At 44.7% G+C, this 25,845-nt stretch overlaps 1 protein-coding gene across 1 annotated transcript in view; it reads left to right on the forward strand.

The window, feature by feature from the left end:
• LOC139411624 (protocadherin-15-like) overlaps window positions 1-25,845 on the forward strand; it is a 269,777-nt gene that overhangs the window by 215,066 nt on the left and 28,866 nt on the right. The window contains exons 25-27 of the mRNA XM_071158218.1: window positions 20,705-20,814; window positions 21,265-21,405; window positions 22,805-22,932. Of these exons, the coding sequence (XP_071014319.1) occupies window positions 20,705-20,814; window positions 21,265-21,405; window positions 22,805-22,932 (379 nt within the window). The remainder of the gene's footprint in view (window positions 1-20,704; window positions 20,815-21,264; window positions 21,406-22,804; window positions 22,933-25,845) is intronic.

The following is a 25,845-nucleotide window of genomic DNA, read 5'->3' on the forward strand; positions in this document are numbered from 1 at the left end:
AACAGCTGCAAAATCTGGACCCCTACAAATCAGCCGGGCTAGACAATCTGGACCCTCTCTTTCTAAAATGATCTGCTGAAATTATTGCAACCCCTATTACTAGACTGTTCAATCTCTCTTTCGTATCGTCTGAGATTCCCATAGATTGGAAAGCTGCTGCGTTCATCCCCCTCTTCAAAGAGGGAGACACTCTAGACACAAACTGCTACAGACCTATATCTATTCTACCATGCCTTTCTAAGGTCTTTGAAAGCCAAGTTAACAAACAGATCACCGACCATTTAGAATCTCACCGTACCTTCTCCGCTATGCAATCTGGTTTCAGAGCTGGTCATGGGTGCACCTCAGCCACGCTCAAGGTCCTAAACGATATCATAACCGCCATCGATAAGAGACATTACTGTGCAGCCGTATTCATCGACCTGGCTAAGGCTTTCGACTCTGTCAATCACAACATTCTTATTGGCAGACTCAACAGCCTTGGTTTCTCAAATGATTGCCTCGCTTGGTTCACCAACTACTTCTCCGATAGAGTTCAGTATGTCAAATCGGAGGGCCTGTTGTCCGGACCTCTGGCAGTCTCTATGGGGGTGCCACAGGGTTAAATTCTTGGGCCGACTCTCTTCTCTGTATACATCAATGATGTTGCTCTCGCTGCTAGTGATTCTTGGATCCATCTCTACGCGGACGACACCATTATGTATACCTCTGGCCCTTCGTTGGACACTGTGTTAACTAACCTCCAGATGAGCTTCAATGCCATACAACTATTTTTCCGTGGCCTCCAACTGCTCTTAAATGTAAAACTAAATGCATGCTCTTCAACCGATCGCTGCCCGCACCTGCCCGCCCGTCCAGCATCACTACTCTGGATGGTTCTGACTTTGAATATGTGGACAACTACAAACACCTAGGTGTCTGGTTAGACTGTAAACTCTCCTTCCAGACTCACATTAAACATCCCCAATCCAAAATTAAATCTAGAATCGGCTTCCTATTTCGCAAATAAAGCCTCTCACTCATGCTGCCAAACATACCGTCGTAAAACTGACCATCCTATCGATCCTCGACTTCAGCGATGTCATTTACAAAAAACCTTAACAGTCTACTCAACAAATTGGATGCAGTCTATCACAGTGCCATCCGTTTTGTCACCAAAGCCACATGTACTACCCACCACTGCGACATCTATGATCTCTTTGGCTGGCCCTCCCTTCATACTCGTCGCCAAACCCACTGGCTCCGGGTCATCTACAAGTCTCTGCTAGGTAAATCCCTGCCTTGTCTCATCTCACTGTCCACCATAGCAGCAACCACCCGTAACACGTGCTCCAGCAGGTATTTCTCACTGGTCACCCCCAAAGCCTCTCCTTCTAGTTCTCTGCTGCCAATGACTGGAACGAACTGCAAAATCTCTGAAGCTGGAAACTCTTACCTCCCTCACTAGTTTTAAGCACCAGCTGTCAGAGCAGCTCACAGATCACTGAACCTGTACATAGCTCATCTGTAAATAGCCCATCCAATATACCTCATCTCCATACTGTATTTATTTATTTATCTTGCTCCTTTGCACCCCAGTATCTCAACTTGCACATTCATCTTCTGCACATCCTACCATTCCAGTGTTTAATTGCTATATTGTAATTACTTTTCCACCATGGCCTATTTATTGCCTTACCTCTCTTATCCTACCTCATTTGCACATGCTGTATATATATTTTTCTACTGTATTATTGATTGTATGTTTGTTTATTCCATGTGTAACTCTGTGTTGTTGTATGTGTCGAACTGCTTTGCTTTATCTTGGCCAGGTCGCAGTTGCAAATGAGAACTTGTTCTCAACTAGCCTACCTGGTTAAATAAAGGTGAAAGGGAAAAAAATGTATTTTTGGTCTTTTGAGACTTCACACACCAGAGTTAATGCCATTCAGTCTGTCTCACTTTACAAAACCTTACCATCTCTTTAGCTAATTGTGGTAATAGGGGAACTGTTATTGGCATGCTCATTTGGAGTGGCAAAACTTGCCCTCCACTGTCGTTGCTAGAGGTCGACCGATTCATCAGGATGGCCGATTAATTAGGGCAGATTTCAAGTTTTCATAACAATCGGTAATCTGCATTTTTGGACACCGATTATGGCCAATTACATTGCACTCCACGAGGAGACTGCGTGGCAGGCTGACTACCTGTTATGCGAGTGCTGCAAGGAGCCACGGTAAGGTGCTAGCTAGCATTAAACTTATCTAATAAAAAACAATCAATCTTAACATAATCACTAGTTAACTACACATGGTTGATGATATTACTAGTTTATCTAGCTTGTCCTGCATTGCATATAATCGATGCGGTGCCTGTTAATTCATTATCGAATCACAGCCTACTTTGCCAAACGGGTGATGATTTAACAAGCGCATTCGCAACAAAAGCACTGTCGTTGCACCAATGTGTACCTAACCATAAACATCAATGCCTTTCTTAAAATCAATACACAAGTATATATATTTTAAACCTGAATATTTAGTTAATATTGCCTGCTAACATGAATTTCTTTTAACTAGGGAAATTGTGTCACTTCTCTTGTGTTCTGTGCAAGCAGAGTCAGGGTATATGCAGCAGTTTGGGCTGCCTGGCTCGTTGCGAACTGTGTGAAGACCATTTCTTCCTAACAAAGACCGTCATTAATTTGCCAGAATTGTACATAATTATGACATAACATTGAAGGTTGTGCAATGTAACAGCAATATTTAGACTTATGGATGCCACCCGTTGAAAAAAATACGGAACGGTTCCATACTTCACTGAAAGAATAAAGACCATATTAATGACCTAAGGCTCATATTTCTGTGTGTTTATTATATTATAATTAAGTCTATGATTTGATATTTGATAAAGCAGTTTGACTGAGCGGTGGTAAGCAGCAGCAGGCTCGTAAGCATTCATTCAAACAGCACTTTCCTGCATTTGCCAGCAGCTCTGTGATTCAAGCATTGCGCTGTTTATGACTTCAAGCCTATCAACTCCCGAGATTAGGCTGGCAATACTATAGTGCCAATAAGAACATCCAATAGTCAAAGGTATATCAAATACAAATGGTATAGAGAGAAATAGTCCTATAATTCCTATAATAACTACAACGTAAAACTTCTTACCTGGGAATATTGAAGACTCAGATTTTTTTACATGGCAAATTTGCACTTTTACTTTCTTCTCCAACACTTTGTTTTTGCATTATTTAATCCAAATTGAACATGTTTCATTATTTATTTGAGTCTAAATTGATTTTATTGATGTATTATATTAAGTTTAAATAAAAGTGTTCATTCAGTATTGTTGTAATTGTCATTGTTACAAATATTTATATAAAAATCGTCCGATTAATCGGTATCGACTTTTTTTTGGTTCTCCAATAATCGGTATCGTATTGGCGTTGAAAAATCATAATCGGTCGACCGCTAGTTGTTGCAAATGACTGCTAAATATAAATACACACATGCATGGCGCATGAAGCCTGCATTCTACCACACGCACAGCATGTCAGTCACCCAGTGTGTTGTTTGGGTCTGTGTTTGTAGTAGGTCATGTTCTCAACACCATTGTGAGTGTGGAGGCTGACTCTTGCCGACCTGCTCCAGTGCTCAACTGTGTTGTGACGTTACACTTCAAAGAGCCAGAGCAAGACTGGCACTTATCAGCATGCAGCGTGCACAGCAGGCACGGCACACTCATGTACACACACACACATGCGTACAAGCGCACATATATATATATATATATATATATATATGTATACACACACACACACACACACGTGCTCACATACATGCCTCTTTTATATACAAATGCCTTTTGAAATTCTTCACCACCTAAGTAATGGAATATTGCTGTATAATACTACGTCTCTCAGTGCACCATTTTTCAAAAAACAATTGGATCTTAAAACTTGAGGTCGATCGATTATGATTTTTCATCGCCAATACCGATTATTGGAGGGCCAAAAAAAGCCATGCCGATTATAAGGAAAATATTTATCATAATGACAATTACAACAATACTGAATGAACAATGAGCACTTTTATTTTAACTTAATATAATACACAAATATAATCTATTTAGTCTCAAATAAATAATGGAACATGTTCAATTTGGTTTAAGTGTTGGAGAAGAAAGGAAAAGTGCAATATGTGCCATGTAAAAAAGCTAACATTTACATTCCTTGCTCAGAACACGAGAACCTCTGAAAGTTGATGGTTCAATATTCCTAGTTCTTCAATATTCCCAGTTAATACGTTTTAGGTTGTAGTTATTATAGAAATCATGACGTGTTGACTATTTCTAATTATACCATTTGTATTTCATATACCTTTTACTATGGGCACTTTAGTATTGCCAGCCTAATCTCGGGAGTTGATAGGCTTGAAGTCATAAACAGCACTGTATCATGACACAAGACGAGACCCAGATGCAGACACAGGAGGCAGATGGTTGGAGTCTTACAATGTTTAATAATCCAAAAGGAGTAGGCAAGAGAATAGTAGTGGACAGGCAAAAGGTTAAAACCAGATCAGAGTCCAGGAGGTACAGAGTGGCAGAAAGGGTTGTGGTCAAGGCAGGCAGAATGGTCAGGCAGGCGGGTACAGAGTCCAACACAAGATAAAAAACCGGGAGGACTTATAAAAAGAGAATAACAAAGGCAGGAGTACGGGAAAAACACTGGTTGACTTGGAACATACAAGACGAACTGGCACAGAGAGACAGGAAACACAGGGATAAATACACTGAAGAAAACAAGCGACACTTGGAGTGATCAGGGTGTGACAAGCTGTGCTTCAAGCATTGCTAAGAGCTTCTGCGAAACGCAGTAAAGTGCTGTTTGAATGAATGCTTACGAGCCTGCTGCTGCCTACCACCGCTCAGTCAGACTGCTCTATCAAATCATAGACTTAATTATAATATAATAAACACAGAAATACGAGCCTTTGGTCATTTATATGGTCAAATACGGAAACTATAATTTCTAAAACAAAACGTTTATTCTTTCAGTGAAATACAGAACCGTTCTGTATTTTATCGAACTGGTGGCAACCCTAAGTCTAAATATTGCTGTTACATTGCACAACCTTCAATGTTGTATCATAATTATGTACAATTCTGGCAAATTAATTACGGTCTTTGTTAGGAAGAAACACAGTTTGCAACGAGCCAGGCAGCCCAGACTGTTGCATATACCCTGACTCTGCTTGCACTGAATGCAAGAGAAGTGACACATTTCCCTAGTTAGTATTGCCTGCTAACATGCATTTATTTGAACTAAATATGCAGGTTTAAAAAATATACTTCTGTGTACTGATTTTAAGAAAGGCATTGATGTTTATGGTTAGGGACATTTGTGAAAAGATTGTGCTTTTTTGCAAATGCGCATTTGTTATATCATCACCCGTTTGGCGAAGTTGAAGTAGGCTGTAAGTCAATGATAAATTAACAGGCACCGCATTGATTATATGCAACGCAGGAGCTACAGTTGAACTCAAAAGTTTGCATACACTTAGGTTGGAGTCAGTAAAACTCGTTTTTCAACTACTCCACAAATGTCCTGTTTAACAAACTATAGGTTTTGCAAGTCGGTTAGGACATCTACTTTGTGCATGACACAAGTCATTTTTCCAACAATTGTTAACAGACCTATTTCACTTATAATTCACTGTATCACAATTCCAGTGGGTCAGAAGTTTACATACACTAGGTTGACTGTTCCTGTAAACAGATTGGGAAATTCCAGAAAATTATGTCATGGCTTTAGAAGCTTCTGTTAGGCTAATTGACATCATTTAAGTCAATTGGAGGTGTACCTGTGGATGTATTTCAAGGCCTACCTTCAAACTCAGCACCTCTTTGTTTGACATAATGGGAAAATCAAAAAATGAAATCAGCCAGGACCTCAGCCAGTCTCAGCCAGTCTACAAAAAAATTGTAGACCTCCAGAAGTCTGGTTCATTCTCGCCTGAACGTACCACGTTCATTGTATTGTATTGTACAAACAATAGTACGCAAGTATAAACACCATGGGACCACGCAGTCGCTATACCGCTCAGGAAGGAGATGCATTCTGTCTCCTAGAGATGAACGTACTTTGATGAGAAAAGTGCAAATCAATCCCAGAACAACAGCAAAGGACCTTGTGAAGATGCTGGAGGAAACAGATACAAAAGTATCTATATACACAGTAAAACAAGTCCTATATCGACATGACGTGAAAGGCCGCTCAGCAAGGAAGAAGCCACTGCTCCAAAACCGCCATCAAAAAGCCAGACTACGCTTTGCAACTGCACATGGGGACAAGTATCGTACTTTTTGCAGAAATGTCCTCTGGTCTGATGAAACAAAAATAGAACAGTTAGGCCATAATGACCATCATTATATTTGGAGGGAAAAGGGGGAGACTTGCAAGCCGAAGAACACCATCCCAACCGTGAAGCACAGGGGTGGTAGCGTCATGTTGTGGGGGTGCTTTGCTGCAGGAGGTACTAGTGCCTTCACAAAATAGATGGCATCATGAGGTGGGGAAATGATGTGGATATATTGAAGCATCATCTCAAGACATCAGTCAGGAAGTTAAAGATTGGTTGCAAATGGACAATGACCCCAAGCATTCTGTGGCAGACCAGGGAGTTGGGTCAAAATGTTTACACAGATCAGACATGGACAGAGTAGGATTAGCTCAGTTTCAAAGGTGTTTATTAATATAAAAGTCCAAAAGAATAGAATAGGTTTCCCCCAAGAGACCCTCTCCGGGATACCGTCTTCTGGGCTCCGGGTCTTGCTGTATCCTGTAGGGATCAAAAACTGAACTCCCTCCTGTTACCATCCCCAACTATACGGGAGTCCTCCCCCCCTTGTCTCTCCCCTGTGTGCTTTATGGGACTTGTACAGCTGGTGAGCAATCAGCCCTTGATTACTCACTAATCCCCAATCAGCCCCAATTAGTCCTGGCCGGAGAGCCCGTCGAGACCTGGCATACTCCGTCTGTCACCAGGCCTCGATGAGTCTCCCCCTGGTGGCTGACCTGCTGTACGCCACAATACTTCCAAAGTTGTGGCAAAATGGCTTAAGGACAACAAGGTCTAGGTATTGGAGTGGCCATCACAAAGCCCTGACCTCAATCCTATAGAAAATGTGTGGACAGAACTGAAAAAAGCATGTGCGAGCAAGAAGGCCTACAAACCTGACTCAGTTACAATGTGTATGTCATCAACGATGTGTAGTTAACTAGTGATTATGTGAAGATTGATTGTTTTTTATAAGATAAGTTTAATGCTAGCTAGCAACTTACCTTGGCTCCTTGCAGCCACAAGGTTCTTTTGACGCTGCACTTTCCTCGTGGATTGCAATTTAATCGGCCATAAACGGCGTGCAAATAGGCCGATTACCGATTTGTTATGAAAACTTGAAATCGGCCATGCCGATTAATCGGTCGACCTCTACTTAAAACCCTAAATGTTTTGGTGATCAGCTCCCCTCGATGTCTCCATCCCCATTCCTCTCCATCTCTGTCTACAGTACGTGTCTAAGTATTACCTTTCATTTAGAAAGTTATCTTTTCAGTCTCTGAAGCATGCTGCAACATAGGGGTCTGTAATAGTATTGCATCATTTTAATAGTGATGCACTTTGTATTTTAGCTTCAACTTTTGCTCGTTTAGTATACAGTATCTTGCAGGGTTGGTGTAAACAGCCATTTGGGAAAAATTATTTAAGAGTGTGGATTCATTTTGTTCGCCAAGGGTTGGGGTCAAGTTATTGTCAAATCCATGTTTTCATGATGTCACATTTTTAATAGAAAGTGGGCATGATTGTATTCATATGATCATTATTTCCTGAATGAATAACATTGAATTGGCTTCAACTTTCAACCGCAGCCTGTAATGGAGGCTAACAAATACAGCTCACTGACGTTGTTGTTAGAAGTCACATTGGGACACAACTCAACACCTGTGAGTCTGCCCTTGGGCATTTGATAATAGCACCTTATTAGTATTCAGCCAGTGGATTGGTGTGTAAAAATACATTAATGACATTTTGAAAATGTAAGGTGTAGGTTAATGGATTAGGCTTATTCCCTGTGCAAATCTTGCAGCATGACTGAATTTCCTGTGCTGTGGCTGCCTAATATAATAAGGCATGTCCTCTTAATAGAAGGTACTGTATGGAGCCTGGATTCAAAAGGTCCCTTCTTAAAGTCCCAATGCAGTCAAAAACAACAATAAAGAGCAAGTAAATGGCAAAACCACAGAGAGGAGATACTAACTTTCCATGTGTAATTTACTGAAGCCACGTCAGTCTGAATGTGTTGTCTTATGGATCTGAATGTACAATGTATATCCCTCCATATTTTTAATACCCAAATATCCAGTCAGTCAAGTTAAGGCGCTGAATAAATCAGTTCTACTTTGATATAAAGCCCCTTTAGGCTTATTTAACACTGATCTAACATAGTCATAAACTATGTAGAATTATCACCTTCACAAACACTGCCTAATACATAAATACTGAACAAAATACAGGTGTCGCCTTGTGTCAACAACACCAGGCACAGAAAGATTATGCAGTAACATATCCGCTTCTGTATGTATGCAACATTTATGAATGTCCATGCAATGCTTATGAGTGTGGTTCTTATGATAACCCACAGTGGTTTTGAATGTTTTACGCAGTGCTAACTGTACATAGGGCTTTCAGAGTCATGTACTGCAATATATGAATTTGTGTCGAGAGACCTTACCAGTGACCTATGACCTGAATCATATACTCATATACACTCATACACTCTGTCCTCTGGGCTTCAGACCCACTGTGTTCACTCAACACATTATCTTATGCAATACAGGCTGCAGAGAGAAAAAGACAGAAAGAGAGAGAATGAGTTAGAGATAAAGCCCCTTGAATTGAAGGGGCACGGTAACATTCTCCCCTGTGGCACACAGCATGGTTTGCACTCCTCTGCCATGTCTCGTCAACGTCACTCTGAGTTTGGCCCCAGGGCCTGGCACCCGCTGACACCTCTGTGTGACGCTCTGCACACTGGCATGTCATTCACACTCTCTCACGCTGACACATTGGAGAGAGTCTCTTTCTTCCCTTGTTTTTCTTTCTAATTTTCTGTCTCTTTTTCTCTCTTACGTCTCCTCTCTCTGCCTGTGCCTCTTTTTCAGTTTCTCTCTCTCTCTCTCTCTCTCTCTCCCTCTCTCTCTCTCTCTCTCTCTCTCTCTCTATTTCTCTCTCTCTCTCTCTCTCTCTCTCTCTCTCTCTCTCTCTCTCTCTCTCCCTCCTCATTGTCCTGTTCATCTTATCTAAATATGGAATCAGGCCCCTTGTCCCTTCTCTGTATAATTGAATCCTAGAATACACCGACTTCTTTGGCTCACACTAATTTAAGTTCCTTGTTAGCCACGTCCCTCTCTGGTTTGACTTGTTGTTGTCCCTTTGTAGTTCAGTTTTGGGGGTGGTTGCAGAATTCGGTCTTGTTCATACACACACACACACACACACACACAGACACACCACACACACACACATGCAAGCACACAGACAAACACACACACATCCTTTGGGATTTCACAGTCGCTAACACCCTCGGGCCAAGCTGCTTTTGAGAGCGACTGCAACCAGTCAACTCTGTCCGTGTGGTCTCAGTAGGAAAGCAGCATGTTAGCGTAGCGTGTCACAGCCTCAATTAAGTCAAATCAAATTGTGTTTGTCCCAGGTTTCGTAAATAACAGGTGTCGACTAAAACTGAAGCGCTTAATTGTGGGCCGTTCCCAACAATGCAGAGATAAGAACATTTTAGAAATAATAGAAAAGTAAAACGCATAATAATAAAAGTAATAGTAAATACACAATGGGTAACAATAACTTGGCTGTATACATGGGGTACCAGTACTGTAATGCTCCGGGTGTCGTGGTTGTGGAGTCAAATGCAGGAGACAGAGAGTTCAATGCTGCGCGTCTTTTAATCGCACCAACGCACCACAGGGTGCTCACAAAAACGTTACGTTCCCAAAACACAGGGAATCAAAATGTACAATGGGAAACAATCCCGACCGGACACTAACACGTGCCTATACCACAGAGCCGAAGGTTACATAGAAATAATCCCGCACAACAACCAGGCGGGCCGGCTGTCTAATAAAGACAAACTAATTAAACATCCACAGGTGCTACCACTCAACATACAAGGAGGGGAAGGAAAAACAATCAGTGGCAGCTAATAGGCCGGTGACGACGACCGCCGAGCGCCACCTGCCCGGGAAAGGGAAACACCCTCGGTCGGACTCGTGACAGTACCCCCCCCCCCCCCCCTGACGCGCGGCTCCCGAAGGGCGCCGATACCGGCCTCGAGGTCGCCCCGGAGGACGATAGGGCGATCCGGATGGAGGCGATGGAAATCCCTCAACATGGAGGGATCCAAGATGTCCCCCACCGGTACCCAGCACCTCTCCTCCGGACCGTACCCCTCCCAGTCCACGAGGTACTGCAGGCCCCTCACCCAGCGTCTTGAGTCCAGAATGGCCCGGATCGTGTACGCCGGGGACCCCTCGATGTCCAGCGGGGGGGGGGGGGGGGAGGGACCTCCGGTACCTCACTGTCCTGCAGGGGACCAGCTACCACCGGCCTGAGGAGAGACACATGAAACGAGGGGTTAATACGATAATAGGAAGGGAGTTGTAATCGATAACACACCTCGTTTATCCTCCTCAGGACTTTAAAGGGCCCTACACACTGCGGACCCAGCTTCCGGCAGGGCAAGCGGAGAGGTAGGTTTCGGGTCGAGAGCCAGACCCTGTCCCCCGGTACAAACACGGGGGCCTCACTGCGGTGGCGGTCAGCACTCCTCTTCTGCCGTCCACTCGCTTGTCGTAGAGATTCCTGGACGGCCCTCCAGGTCTCCTTGGAGCGCTGTACCCATTCCTCCACCGCAGGAGCCTCGGTCTGGCTCGGATGCCATGGTGCCAGGACCGGCTGGTACCCCAACACACACTGAAAAGGGGACACGTTAGTAGAGGAGTGGCGTAGTGAGTTCTGAGCCATTTCAGCCCAGGGAATGTATCGTGCCCACTCCCCTGGCCGATCCTGGCAATACGACCACAGAAACCTACCCACCTCCTGGTTCACTCTCTCCACCTGCCCATTACTCTCGGGGTGATAACCGGAGGTCAGGCTGACAGAGACCCCCAAACGTTCCATGAACGCTCTCCATACCCGGGACGTGAATTGGGGGCCCCGATCAGAAACGATGTCCTCCGGCACCCCGTAGTGCCGGAAGACATGGGTGAATAACGCCTCCGCAGTCTGTAGGGCTGTAGGGATACCGGGCAACGGGAGGAGACGGCAGGACTTAGAGAACCGATCCACAATCACCAGAACCGTGGTGTTCCCCTGAGACGGCGGGAGATCGGTTAGGAAATCTATGGACAGATGTGACCATGGCCGCTGTGGAACAGGGAGGGGTTGTAGCTTCCCTCTAGGAAGGTGCCTAGGAGCCTTACTCTGAGCGCACACTGAACAGGAGGAGACATAACCCTTAACGTCCTTAGCCAACGTAGGCCACCAATACCTCCCCTGAAGGCTCCCCACTGTCCTCGTCACCCCAGGGTGACCCGAGGAGGGTAGGACGTGAGCCCACCGAATCAGTTTGTCCCGAACACCAAGCGGCACGTACCTTCGCCCCGCTGGACACTGAGGAGGCGCGGGTTCAGCCCGTAAAGCCCGCTCGATGTCCGAGTCCACCTCCCATACCACTGGGGCTACCAGCTTCGAGGCGGGAAGGATGGGAGTAGGTTCGGTGGACCCATCCTCCGTGTCATAAAGGCGGGACAGTGCGTCAGCCTTCACGTTCTGGGAGCCCGGTCTATAAGACAAAGTAAATCGGAACCGGGTGAAGAACATGGCCCACCTTGCCTGACGTGGGTTAAGTCTCCTAGCTGCCCGAATATACTCCAGATTCTGGTGGTCGGTCCAGATGAGAAAGGGGTGTTTAGCCCCCTCAAGCCAGTGTCTCCACACCTTCAGAGCTCTAACCACCGCTAGCAACTCCCGGTCCCCCACATCATAGTTACGCTCCGCTGGGCTGAGCTTCCTTGAGAAGAAAGCGCAGGGGCGGAGTTTTGGTGGCGTACCCGAGCGCTGTGATAGCACGGCACCCACCCCAGCCTCGGACGCGTCCACCTCCACTATGAATGCTAGAGAGGGGTCCGGATGCGCCAACACGGGCGCATCAGTAAACAGCGCCTTCAACTTGTTGAATGCTCCGTCCGCCTCTGCTGACCACTGCAAACGCACCGGGCCCCCCTTCAGCAGTGAGGTGATGGAAGCCGCTACTTGGCCAAAACCCCGGATAAACCTCCGGTAGTAGTTGGCAAAACCCAGAAACCGCTGCACCTCCTTTACCGTGGTCGGAGTCGGCCAGTTACGCGGTCACCCTCCATCACTACCCCCGAGGTGGAAATACGATATCCCAGAAAAGAGACGGCTCGTTTAGAGAACACGCATTTCTCAGCCTTGACGTATAGGTTATGCTCCAGCAGTCTACCAAGCACCTTGCGCACCAGAGACACATGCGCGGTGTGAGTGGCCGAGTAGATCAGAATGTCATCGATATAAACCACCACTCCCTGCCCGCACAGGTCCCTGAGAATCTTGTCTACAAAGGATTGGAAAACGGCTGGAGCATTATTTAACCCATACGGCATGACGAGGTACTCATAGTGGCCTGATGTAGTACTAAATGTGGTTTTCCACTCGTCTCCCTTCCGAATACGCACCAAACTATACGCGCTCCTGAGATCCAGTTTTGTGAAGAACTGCGCTCCGTGGAATGATTCCACCGCCGTAGCGATGAGAGGTAGAGGGTAACTATACCCCACTGTGATGGCGTTTAGACCTCTATAATCGATACACGGACGCAAGCCTCCCTCCTTTTTCCTCACAAAAAAGAAACTTGAGGAGACGGGTGAAATGGAGGACCGAATGTACCCCTGTCCCAGCGCCTCCGTGACATATGTCTCCATTGCCAACGTCTCCTCCTGGGACAGCGGGTACACGTGACTCTTGGGAAGCCCAGCGTCTACCTGGAGATCTATCGTACAATCCCTTCCCGGTCGATAAGGTGGTAATTTAGTCGCTTTCACTTTACTGAAAGCGATTGCCAAATCGGCATACTCGGGGGGAATGCACACCGTGGAACCCTGGTCTGGACTCTCCACCGACGTGGCACCGATGGAAACTCCCAAACACCTTCCAGAACACTCCTCTGACCACCCCCTGTCTCCACAAAATTTTAGGATTGTGCCGGGCCAGCCAGGGAGTCCCCAGCACCACTGGAAACGCAGGCGAATCAATAATAAAGAAACTGATACGCTCCCTATGATTCCCCTGCGTCACCATGTCCAGTGGGACCGTGGTCTCCCTGACCATCCCTGACCCTAATGGCCGGCTATCTAGGGAGTGCACGGGGAAAGGAGAATCTATCGGCACCAGCGGAACCCCTAACTTAAGGGCGAGTCCGCGATCCATAAAGTTCCCAGCTGCGCCTGAATCGACTAGCGCCCTATGCTGGGAATAGGGAAAAAAGCGAAGGAAAAAAGTTAAGACAAACATGTGGCCAACAGGGGGTTCTGGGTGAGTTTGATGCTGACTCACCTGGGGTGACCGAGAAGCGTTCCGCCGGCCATCTCTACTCCCAGACGGACTCCCCCAGCACCGATCAGACGTGTGTCCTCTCCGACCACAGTTGGTGCAGGGAAGGCCTCCTCCTCCGGTACCCCTCGGCGCAGCCCCTCCCAACTCCATCGGAATGGGAGCGGAGGGGCTGGGTGGTGGAACGCACAGGACCCTCTCTGAACGCCCGCGGGCAGCCAGCAGATTATCCAGTCGAATGGACATGTCAATCAGCTGATCCAGTGACAGAGTGGTGTCCCGACACGCTAACTCCCGGCGGACGTCCTCTCGGAGACTACACCTGTAGTGGTCCATGAGGGCCCCGTCGTTCCACCCAGATCCGGCTGCCAAGGTCCGGAACTCCAGCGCGTAATCCTGGGCGCTCCTCCTCTCCTGCCTGAGGTGAAATAGTCGTTCTCCCGCCGCTCGGCCGTCTAGAGGGTGATCAAACACGGCACGGAAGCAGCGGGAAAACTCTGGGTAGTGCTCCCGCGCTGAGTCTGGACCATTCCAGACCGCGTTCGCCCATTCCAGGGCACGACCCGTGAGGCAGGAGATGAGGACACTCACCCTCTCTGCTCCTGAGGGAGTGGGTCTGATGGTGGCCAGGTATAGCTCCAGCTGGAGCAGAAACCCCTGGCAACCCGCCGCCGCTCCATCATAAGCCCTCGGTAGCGTCAGACGGAGGGTGCTGGAGTCGGGAGATGGGGAGTCCGGAACCGTGGGTGCCGAAGGTGGAGAGAGGAGCCCACTCCTCTCCCATCTGTCCATTCTCTCCATCACTTGATCCATCGCGGATCCGATCCGATGAAGGACGGTGGTGTGGTGGAGAACCCGTTCCTCCATCGATGGGAGAGGGTTGGCTGCTGCTCCTGCTGACTCCATTCAATTTGATAGGGTGCGGGATTCTGTAATGCTCCGGGTGTCGTGGTTGTGGAGTCAAATGCAGGAGACAGAGAGTTCAATGCTGCGCGTCTTTTAATCGCACCAACGCACCACCGGGTGCTCACAAAAACGTTACGTTCCCAAAACACAGGGAATCAAGATGTACAATGGGAAACAATCCCGACCGGACACTAACACGTGCCTATACCACAGAGCCGAAGGTTACATAGAAATAATCCCACACAACAACCAGGCGGGCCGGCTGTCTAATAAAGACAAACTAATTAAACATCCACCGGTGCTACCACTCAACATACAAGGAGGGGAATGAAAAACAATCAGTGGCAGCTAATAGGCCGGTGACGACGACCGCCGAGCGCCACCTGCCCGGGAAAGGGAAACACCCTCGGTCGGACTCGTGACAAGTACTGAGTCGATGTAGAGGGGTATGAGGTAAGGTAGATACACTACATGACTAAAAGTATGTGGATACCTCCTTGTTGAACATCTCATTATTCACCGGCATTAATATGGAGTTGGTCCCCCCTTTGCTTCTATAAACAGCCTTCATTCTTCTGGGAAGGCTTTCAACTAGATGTTGCAACATTGTTGCGGGGACTTGCTTCCATTAAGCCGCAAGATCGTTAGTGAGGTCAGACAGTGATTTTGGGCTATTAGGCCTGGCTCGGCGTTCAAATTCATCCCAAAGGTGTTCGATGGGTTTAAGGTCAGACTTCTGTGCAGGCCAGTCAAGTTCCTCCAAACTAATTTCTCTATGGACCTCGCTTTGTGTACAGGGGGAAATGTCAAGCTGTAACAGGAAAGGGCCTTACCCAAACTGTTGCCACAAAGTTGTAAGCACAGAACAGGAAAGGGCCTTACCCAAACTGTTGCCACAAAGTTGTAAGCACAGAACAGGAATGGGCCTTACCCAAACTGTTGCCACAAAGTTGTAAGCACAGAATCGCCTGGAATACAGTGCCTTGCGAAAGAATTCAGCCCCCTTGAACTTTGCGACCTTTTGCCACATTTCAGGCTTCAAACATAAAGATATAAAACTGTATTTTTTTGTGAAGAATCAACAACAAGTGGGACACAATCATGAAGTGGAACGACATTTATTGGATATTTCTAACTTTTTTAACAAATCAAAAACTGAAAAATTGGGCGTGCAAAATTATTCAGCCCCTTTGCTTTCAGTGCAGCAAACTCTCTCCAGAAGTTCAGTGAGGATCTATGAATGATCCAATGTTGACCTAAATGACTAATGATGATAAATACAATCCACCTGTGTGTAATCAAGTCTCCGTATAAATGCACCTGCACTGTGATAGTCTCAGAGGTCCATTAAAAGCGCAGAGAGCATCATGAAGAACAAGGAACACACCAGGCACGTCCGAGATACTGTTGTGAAGAAGTTTAAAGCCGGATTTGGATACAAAAAGATTTCCCAAGCTTAAACATCCCAAGGAGCACTGTGCAAGCGATAATATTGAAATGGAAGGAGTATCAGACCACTGCAAATCTACCAAGACCTGGCCGTCCCTCTAAACTTTCAGCTCATACAAGAAGAAGACTGATCAGAGATGCAGCCAAGAGGCCCATGATCACTCTGGATGAACTGCAGAGATCTACAGCTGAGGTGGGAGACTCTGTCCATAGGACAACAATCAGTCGTATATTGCACAAATCTGGCCTTTATGGAAGAGTGGCAAGAAGAAAGCCATTTCTTAAAGATATCCATAAAAAGTGTAATTTAAAGTTTGCCACAAGCCACCTGGGAGACACACCAAACATGTGGAAGAAGGTGCTCTGGTCAGATGAAACCAAAATTTAACTTTTTGGCAACAATGCAAAACGTTATGTTTGGCGTAAAAGCAACACAGCTGAACACACCATCCCCACTGTCAAACATGGTGGTGGCAGCATCATGGTTTGGGCCTGCTTTTCTTCAGCAGGGACAGGGAAGATGGTTAAAATTGATGGGAAGATGGATGGAGCCAAATACAGGACCATTCTGGAAGAAAACCTGATGGAGTCTGCAAAAGACCTGAGACTGGGACAGAGATTTGTCTTCCAACAAGACAATGATCCAAAACATAAAGCAAAATCTACAATGGAATGGTTCAAAAATAAACATATCCAGGTGTTAGAATGGCCAAGTCAAAGTCCAGACCTGAATCCAATCGAGAATCTGTGGAAAGAACTGAAAACTGCTGTTCACAAATGCTCTCCATCCAACCTCGCTGAGCTCGAGCTGTTTTGCAAGGAGGAATGGGAAAAAATGTCAGTCTCTCGATGTGCAAAACTGATAGAGACATACCCCAAGCGACTTACAGCTGTAATCGCAGCAAAAGGTGGCGCTACAAAGTATTAACTTAAGGGGGCTGAATAATTTTGCACGCCCAATTTTTCAGTTTTTGATTTGTTAAAAAAGTTTGAAATATCCAATAAATGTCATTCCACTTCATGATTGTGTCCCACTTGTTGTTGATTCTTCACAAAAAAATACAGTTTTATATCTTTATGTTTGAAGCCTGAAATGTGGCAAAAGGTCGCAAAGTTCAAGGGGGCCGAATACTTCCGCAAGGCACTGTATAATTGTATGCTGTAATGTTACGATTTCGCTTCACTGGAGCTGTAATGTTGTAATGTTACGACGTCGGCTGCCAGATGGGGAGGCGTGAATCACGCCAGAGAACGTGTTTTCACTTCTCCAGTGTCCAATGGCGGCGAGCTTTACACCACTCCAGCCGATGCATGGCATTGCACATGGTGACTGTGTTGGTGTGACTGTGTTGGTGTGTGTGGACCATGATAGATCCTTAGTCATGTGGACACAGAGGATCTTGAAGCTCTCGACCTGCTCCACTACAGCCCTGTCAATGTGAATGGGGGGCGGACTTAGCTCTTCATTTCGCGTAGTCCATGATCAGTTCCTTTGTCTTACTGACATTGAGGGAGAGGTTGTTATCCTGTCACCACACTGCCAGACCTCCTTCCTAAGTGCTGTCTCATCATTGTCGGTGATCAGGCCTACCACCGGTGTGTCATCGTCGGCCACGCAGTCATGGGTGAACAGGGAGTACAGGAGGGGACTAAGCACGCACCCCTTAGGGGCCCCCGTGTTGAGGGTCGGGGTCGTGGATGTGTTGTTGTCTAACCTCACCACCTGGGGGCATCCCGTCAGGAAGTCCAGGATCCAGTTATTTGCAGAGAGAGGTGTTCAGCCCCAGGGTCCTTAGCTTAGTGATGAGCTTGAAGGCCTCTATGCAGTTGCATGCTGATCTGTAGTCAATTAACAGCATTCTCACATAGGTGTTTCTCTTGTCCAGGTGGGAAATGGCAGTGTGGAGTGCAATAGAGATTGCGTCATCTGTGGATCTGTTGTGGCGGTATGCGAATTGGAGTGGGTCCAAGGTGTCTGGGATGATGGTGCTGATGTGAGCCCTGACCAGCCTGTCTAAATGGCTATTGCCCCACAGCACAGATGTGAGTGCTGTGGGGCAATAGCCATTTAGACAGGTTAACTTGGCGTTCTTGGGCACAGGGAAAATGATGGTCTGCTGCAGGTATTACAGACTGAGTCAGGGAGAGGTTTAAAATGTCAGTGAAAACTTGCCAGCTGGTCAATGCATGCTCTGAGTACGTGTCCTGGTAATCCGTCTGGCCCTGCGGCTTTGTGAATGTTAACCTGTTTAAAGGTTTTAGTCACATCGGTTACGGAGAGCATGATCACGCAGTCGTCTGCTACCCTTTAGCTTTAGCTACTGTAGCAGCACTTAGCACGTATCGTAGCATTAGCCTCAATTCACAAAAATCTCACCCAATGTTTGACTTCAGGTCCAGGCAACAATATATTAGCTTCAACCCTGTAAGCCTGTCGCTCTGTTGCTTCACTCCTACTACACATTAGTGGCAATGGGCAACAGAGTCATTAGTACACAGTACTGGTGTTCACTTAGTGTACAAAACATTAAGAACACCCGCTCTTTCCATGACATAGACTGACAAGGTGAATCCGGGGTGAAAGCTATGATCCTTTATTGATGTCACTTGTTAAATCCACTTTAATCAGTGTAGATGAAGGGGAGGAGACTGGTTAAATGATTTTTAAGCATTGAGACATGGATTGTGTATGTGTGCCATTCAAACGTTCCAACGCAATATTAGGAAGGTTTTCTTGTGTTTTGTTCACTCAATGTATAGTGTTAGCCCTAACTAGAGAACTAGAGTTACAGACATGCCAAACTTCCCCAACCAGTGTCTTGCTGGTTTTCCAGGGGCACATTTTCCCCAAGCCCCAGTGTGTTTCCTTCACTGAAATCGTAATTATAGCAACTCCCAGAGTAATTTAGTCTGTGTTGGCCTTTGCCAAGTCTCTCTCCGTTGTCCCTCTTCAAGCTTCTACAAAGAGAACACTTCATATGGATAGCCTTGATTCGTAGTGAGTGTTAAGCGGAGGGTCTGTATTATTAGAAATGTTTTTGAAAGGCTTCGACAGCAAAAGCCCAGGTGTGGATTGGAGCTGTGATTTATTCATCTCTGCATGCTTACTGATGTGATACTGGAATTTGTTCAATGTCAGGACTTAATGTCCATGCTTTGCAGAAGTACACAGGAAGTTATGTTGTCTCAAATGAAATTCTTACAGATTTCTGCACATGGTGTATCAAAATTACCATTGACCTTCTGTCTCTCAAGACATTGTTTCCTGAAATACAGATTGTTTTCTAAGCCACCTTATATTCACTTTTAGATTATATAGGTTTCTAAAATGTGAGACACTTTCATCTCTCACTTCTTCAGTTTATCTCCCTGACAGTCAAATGAGTATTGCAGGTTGTCTAGCAGGGGTAGTAATATTCTATTAGGTATTTCTAATTCTACTTGATATTCTAATTCTATTATTGTACTAATATTCATATGCTTACTGTATGTGTCTCATGAATAAAGCCAGATGTTGTAAAGAAGATGCATATACCATTCCCCCAGGTGCAAATGCCTCACACTGACCTTCATGTTCAATATGGGAAATGGATGCTGTCTCCTCTTTGGTTCCTCTCATGAAATCACTTTTATATGGAAGAGCCGTGCTATTAAAACACAAGAACAAACCCCTGGAGTAAAAGTCTGACTCTGTTTTGACGTTTGTTCTTACCTGAAGGCTTGCTTTATTATGGATGCTTTAAAATGCATGGGGGTCAGGGAAGACAAGAAGGAGTAATGAAATGACAGCGTTGACGCGGTGGTTTAAACGGCCTTGGGTTGCCAATATGGTTTACAGCTGGGAGACGCTTCTTTATCTTTCACTTCCTCTACTGCGGAAGGTTCTGTAACCCTGACACCGAATGGAGTTTAGCGTATATAATAGAATACGACTCCCACACCTTGTGATTTGATCGTTACTTTTCCCCTCAAAGCTTTCACAAGGGAGGCTTTTTATCTCTTGACATGATTGACTGTAGGCTGAAGTGAAACTAGTCTTGAAGCAACACGAGACACACATACACGCTCGCTGACAGTATTACGAAAGCACACACAGTAAGATGGCATTATCAACTTAAATCATCTCATGGTGACACTCTGCCAAGCTAGCATTCAGCGCTATTTATTGCAACCGCTACTTCTATGGAGACCTGTGACAAGCTTATCTGTCATAGATGTGGATGAGAATGCATTCTTTATGTGTAATAGTCAGCTGTGGCTGTTAGCTGTTATTAGCCATTGTCTCGCCTATCATGGAAATAACAGCTCATGCTATCTCATGCTATTCACGGCACAATAGAGGAAGTGTTAAATATCAAGGACATTGTTGTGATCTTTTTTTATCTTGACAACCTGAAGACACCGACGTAATGTTCACTTTAAGTTGTCAGGCTAAGATAAAGTGTTAATTGCTATTGTAGAATCATTGAATGTTTGAATATAGTCTCCTTTAGTGCAATTTTCGAATATGCCATATTCAACAATGTGTTTGCTAAATGTGGTGGTAAGGCGCAGAGTGTCAGAGAATTGGATTTTGTTACAATGGATTTTTTCAATGGAAGTTGTCAGTGGTAATGTGTCCAGGGATATTTAGTCATATTGGATGTAATTTCTTTCTCCAGGTTTGCCCCTGTCAGTGAGCTGGCCCCAGTAGGCAGACCAGTGGGCAGCATCCTGGCAGCCGCCATGAACCAGACAATCTTCTACTCCATCGTGGGAGGAAACGAAGGTGGTAAGTGCAGAAATGTACCCTCCAGTGCCATAGATAGAACAAACATTTGCCAAAATAGGAAAAGGTCACATTTCTGTCTTAAATTCTTGCAATAATATACAATCCATGGAAAATGCAGAGAAATTACCTGAAACAAAAAATTGGTTGCGCTTTACTTGTGGCAAAAGTAACTATTGTCAAAGTAACTATTCTTTACAACAGTAGAGGTTTCCTTTTATCACAGTCTATTTACATGTCTATGAAGTCAACGTGCAATAGTCTTCATCAATGTTAATCTGCTGATTAATGCATCGACTTGGGAGTGTCCTAAATGAGTGCTTTAAACCTGTGGCAGTTGGCACACACACAGACACAAAATTAACCTCTTTTTTTTATCCAATGTTGATCCTGTCAGTGAGTGCTGCCAATGTCTTCCTCATGTTGTACTGATTGTTTTTTGGTTGGTTGCAGGTGAGTTCCAAGTGAGTAACCGGACAGGTGTGATCTCCACGGCTAAGCCTCTGGATTATGAGACTGTCACCAGCTACGTGCTCAGGGTTCAGGCTGACTCCATGATCGTGGTCATGGCCCAACTGCGGGTTCCCTCTAAATGTAAGAGGGGGATATTGAACTGGAGTAGGGGGCTGGGAGGCTACATCAAGTGTTCAGCTTTCCAACTAGATACTGTGGTCCTTGGTTTTGTGGTACTAAGAGGAGTTGACAGCATATTAATTTCTACAATTATTAGTCATTTAGCAGACAGTCTTATCCAGAAGAACTAACAGGAGCAATTACCTTCTTCAAAGGCACATCGACAGATTTTTCAGTTACTGTAGTCGGCTCAGGGATTCGAACCAGCAACCTTTTGGTTACTGGCCCAATGCTCTTAACTGCTAGGTTAACTCCTCCCCCCTCAATTTTTCAGATAAACCCTCATCACCTCATAGATCTGCATTTATTGGAATGCAGAGCTGGCCACCGTACCGTGTACATTTTCGTAATTTTTAAAAACTTTATTGAGTTCAAATAATCAGAGCAGAACAGGGCGTAATTGTCAGATTGTCACAGCCCAATTAACATCATTACACACACACACACACACACACACACACACGCACACACACATTATTAATAAAGCAGAGTAATTGATAAGAATTCATTTAACACAGCTCCTCTCAACTCCCACCACCCCTTTCCCTAAATTAAAATGTACTCAACGCAGACTCAATAGCCCATTCTGCCATGTGAGCCATCCTTTCTCTTAATGCTTTTCTTTTTATGTGTGTGTGCTGAATTTCTCTCTATGCTGTTGTGTTTCTCTACACTTGCAAGCATCTGTTTGTGATTGTGTGTCGTAACTGAAAAGTTACCTATTTCCCACAAGACCACAATGGATAAACCGCGGAGGGAATAAAAGCGTTTTTAGAGAGACAGAAAAAGGCAATAGAGAGAGAGCGACTGGCGTAGCCCTCTGTGCCTTCCCTCTGGCTCTCACGGTGGTGTTTGTGCTGTGATTTAATGAACTGTGTTTTTGTTCATCCTATTCCCTTGGATCCTCCTTAGCCCTAGCAGCATGACTTTACATTTCTGTGCTCTGCTGGAAGAAAAATAGTCATTGACAGTGCATATTTTTCACCTTAACTGCAGTGTGGGCCAGGGTAAGGTTGTGCTAGGTTTGTACATATTTGTACTGTATAAGTTAAACAGTGACAAATGGGTATGGAGTGTGTATATCCTTACTACAAGCTATTTTCCTTGAGGACAATCTGGCATATGAATGGAAATGGCACAGTAGCTGCAACAGGAGAACATATTTGATTATTTGATTATGAACGGGAACCTGTGTTTTTGTATGGGTGTTTATTTTGTTTGTAATAAAACTCCCCTTTCCTACCAACACTAATCCCCTCTAAACTATAGGGTGTACTGTAGAGGAACATCAATGAAAGTGGATAAGACAATATGCCTCATGTCTAAAATATGACTGTGTCCCTCCTCTTTAACTCTGCAGCCAACACAGCCAAGGTGTTTATCGAGGTGCGGGATGAGAACGACCACCCGCCTGTCTTCACCAGAAAGCTCTACATCGGTGGCGTGGCTGAAGACGCCAAGACCTTCTCGTCTGTGCTGAAGATAGTGGTGAGAAAGGCCTTCGCATACTCCTCCTTATATGCTACTGTCTTAACACACACACACGCATAAACATACACATCTACTGAAGATCATGTTGAGAAAGCTGTCTGACACTCAATTCTCTGACGGACTCTGATTGTACTCTGACGTAAGCCAGTCGAAACTCATCCTTAATGCTACTCACGTCCCTGCAGTCCTTTGGTCGGTCCAAAATCAATTAATGATTAGAGAGATTGTGTCATCACGCACGCACGCACACAAACACAGTACTGTACATATGTGGTCTGATTCCATCCCTATCTTCCCTGTCGGTTCCATTCTGTTCAGTCATGGTGGCAAAATCCATTCGAGCCACTCCCTGTAGTTCAGTTTCATCTTCCTCTCCATCCTTCTCTCCATTCCTCCCTCCATTCCTCTATTCACTGGTGGGATCTAATATAACGGTGGGATGTAATATAATCACAGTTCACCAATTGGACCGTGGTCAAAGATCAGTCCAGATTATCAGTCTGTTTTACATTGAAGGTGGTATGGCTCTGTAATGTGAACATTCCTTTACGTGTGACTCAGCTGGTAGCACCTTACATACCAAAGAGGCACACATAGTCATTTGAAAACAATCGGCAGCACGTACATGCTCTGGGATGCAGTATACTGTAGCTCCTGCTGCATAAATCTCTTGCGCTCCACTATCAATATTGTATGATTGTACGGTTTAAGTAATATTGTTTGAGTAGAAGCCACCCTTGAGCTCAGATTTGTGTAATTACTTTAACCGTAACCATTCCTAACCTGAACCATTTGCAAGTCCTTATTTATCCAAACTGAACAGAGATGTACACATTTCCAAGTCCGTCCACTATTGTGGCATAAAAAAAACTCAGTCCAGTCTTTCATGAGACAAACACTATATTGGATATGAAGCTTTTTCCGTATGCTGTCTGATATAATGAAACTAATACATTATATAGGCTAGAGAGGGACTTCACATATGACTGATATTAAATCTTAACAATCTGTTCCGTGAGCTTAGTTTCATCTGGACATGATGAAGGCAAAAGGACTTGATGGGAACCTGAGGCTCCGTGACACTCACAGTCACGTTGGGCCCAACAACTGTCAGTGGCCTAATATCTATCAATATCTAAACATCTGTCTGCACGCCTGTCTGCCTGTCCGTCTATCCGTCTATCTGTATTCATACAGTACCAATCAAAGTTTGGACACACCTACTCATTCAAGGGATTTTCATAATTTTTACTATTTTCTACATTGTAGAATAATGGTGAAGACATCAAAACTATGAAATAACACATTTGGAATCATCTAGTAACCAAAAAGGTGTTAAATAAACCTAAACATATTTTATATTTGAGATTCTTGCCTTGATGACAGCTTTGCACACTCTTGACATTCTCTCAACCAGCTTCATGAGGTAGTCATCTGGAATACATTTCAATTAACAGGTGTGCCTTGTTAAAATATCATTTGTGTAATTTCTTTCCTTCGTAATGTGTTTGAGCCAATCAGTTGTGTTGTGTCAAGGTAGGGGTGATATACAGAAGATAGCCCTATTTGGTAAAAGACCAAGTCCATGTTATGACAAGAACAGCTCCAATATGCAAAGAGAAACAACAGTCCATCATTACTTAAAATGATTTAACCTTTTACAACTAGGGGGCAGTATTTTCATTTTTGGATAAAAAACGTTCCCGTTTTAAACTGGATATTTTGTCACGACAAGATGCTCGACTATGCATATAATGGACTTTGGATAGAAAACACTCTGACGTTTCCAAAACTGCAAAGATATTATCTGTGAGTGCAACAGAACTGATGTTACAGGCGAAACCCAGATAAAAATCCAACCAGGAAGTGCCCCATTTTTTGAAAGCCCTGCATGCCAATGACTCCTTATGTGGTTGTGAATGAGCTACGAATGAGCTTACGCTTTCTACGTATTCCCCAAGGTGTCTACAGCATTGTGACGTCTTTTTACGCATTTATGTTGAAGAATAGCCGTAAGGGACCACATTGAGCAAGTGGTCACATGATGGCTATCGCAGAAAATCTTGCGTAAAGTACACAAGTAGCCATTTTTCCAATCGCTTCTTATGAGAAACCAATTGTCCCGGTGGATATTTTATCGAATAGATATGTGAAAAACACCTTGAGGATTGATTCTAAACAACGTTTGCCATGTTTCTGTCGATATTATGGAGCTAATTTGGAAAAAAGTTTGCCGTTGTAGTGACTGCATTTTCCGGTCGATTTCTCAGCCATACGTGAAGAACAAACGGAGCTATTTCGCCTACAAAAATAATATTTTTGGAAAAAAGGAACACTTGCTATCTAACTGGGTGAAAACATCTGAAGTTCTTCAAAGGTAAATTATTTAATTTGATTGCTTTTCTTATTTCCGTGAAAATGTTGCCTGCTGGTAGCAGAGCCTAGCATAGCATTATGCCATGATAAACTTACACAAATGCTTGTCTAGCGTTAGAAAATCTGAGATGACAGTGTGATTAACAAAAGGCTAAGCTGTGTCTCAATATATTTCATTTGTGATTTTCATGAATAGGAAAATTTTCTAGGAAGATTTATGTCCGCTGCATTATGCTAATTAGTTTGAGGCTATGATTACGCTCCCGCATGCGGGATGGGTAGTATGAAGAATTAATTTAACCATGCAAGTCAGTGAAGAACAAATTATTATTTACAATGATGGCCTATCAGGGAACAATGGGTTAACTGCCTTGTTCAGAACAACATAATTTTTTACCTTGTCAGCTCAGGGATTCGACCAATGCTCTAACCACTAGGCTACCCACTGCCCCCAAAGACCTAAAGGTCAATCAATATGGAACATTTCAAGAACTTTAAAAGTTTCTTCAAGTGCAGTCACAAAAACCATCAAGT

The sequence above is a fragment of the Oncorhynchus clarkii genome, chromosome 1 (assembly GCF_045791955.1).
Source record: "Oncorhynchus clarkii lewisi isolate Uvic-CL-2024 chromosome 1, UVic_Ocla_1.0, whole genome shotgun sequence".
In the NCBI taxonomy this organism is placed as follows: Eukaryota; Metazoa; Chordata; class Actinopteri; order Salmoniformes; family Salmonidae; genus Oncorhynchus; species Oncorhynchus clarkii.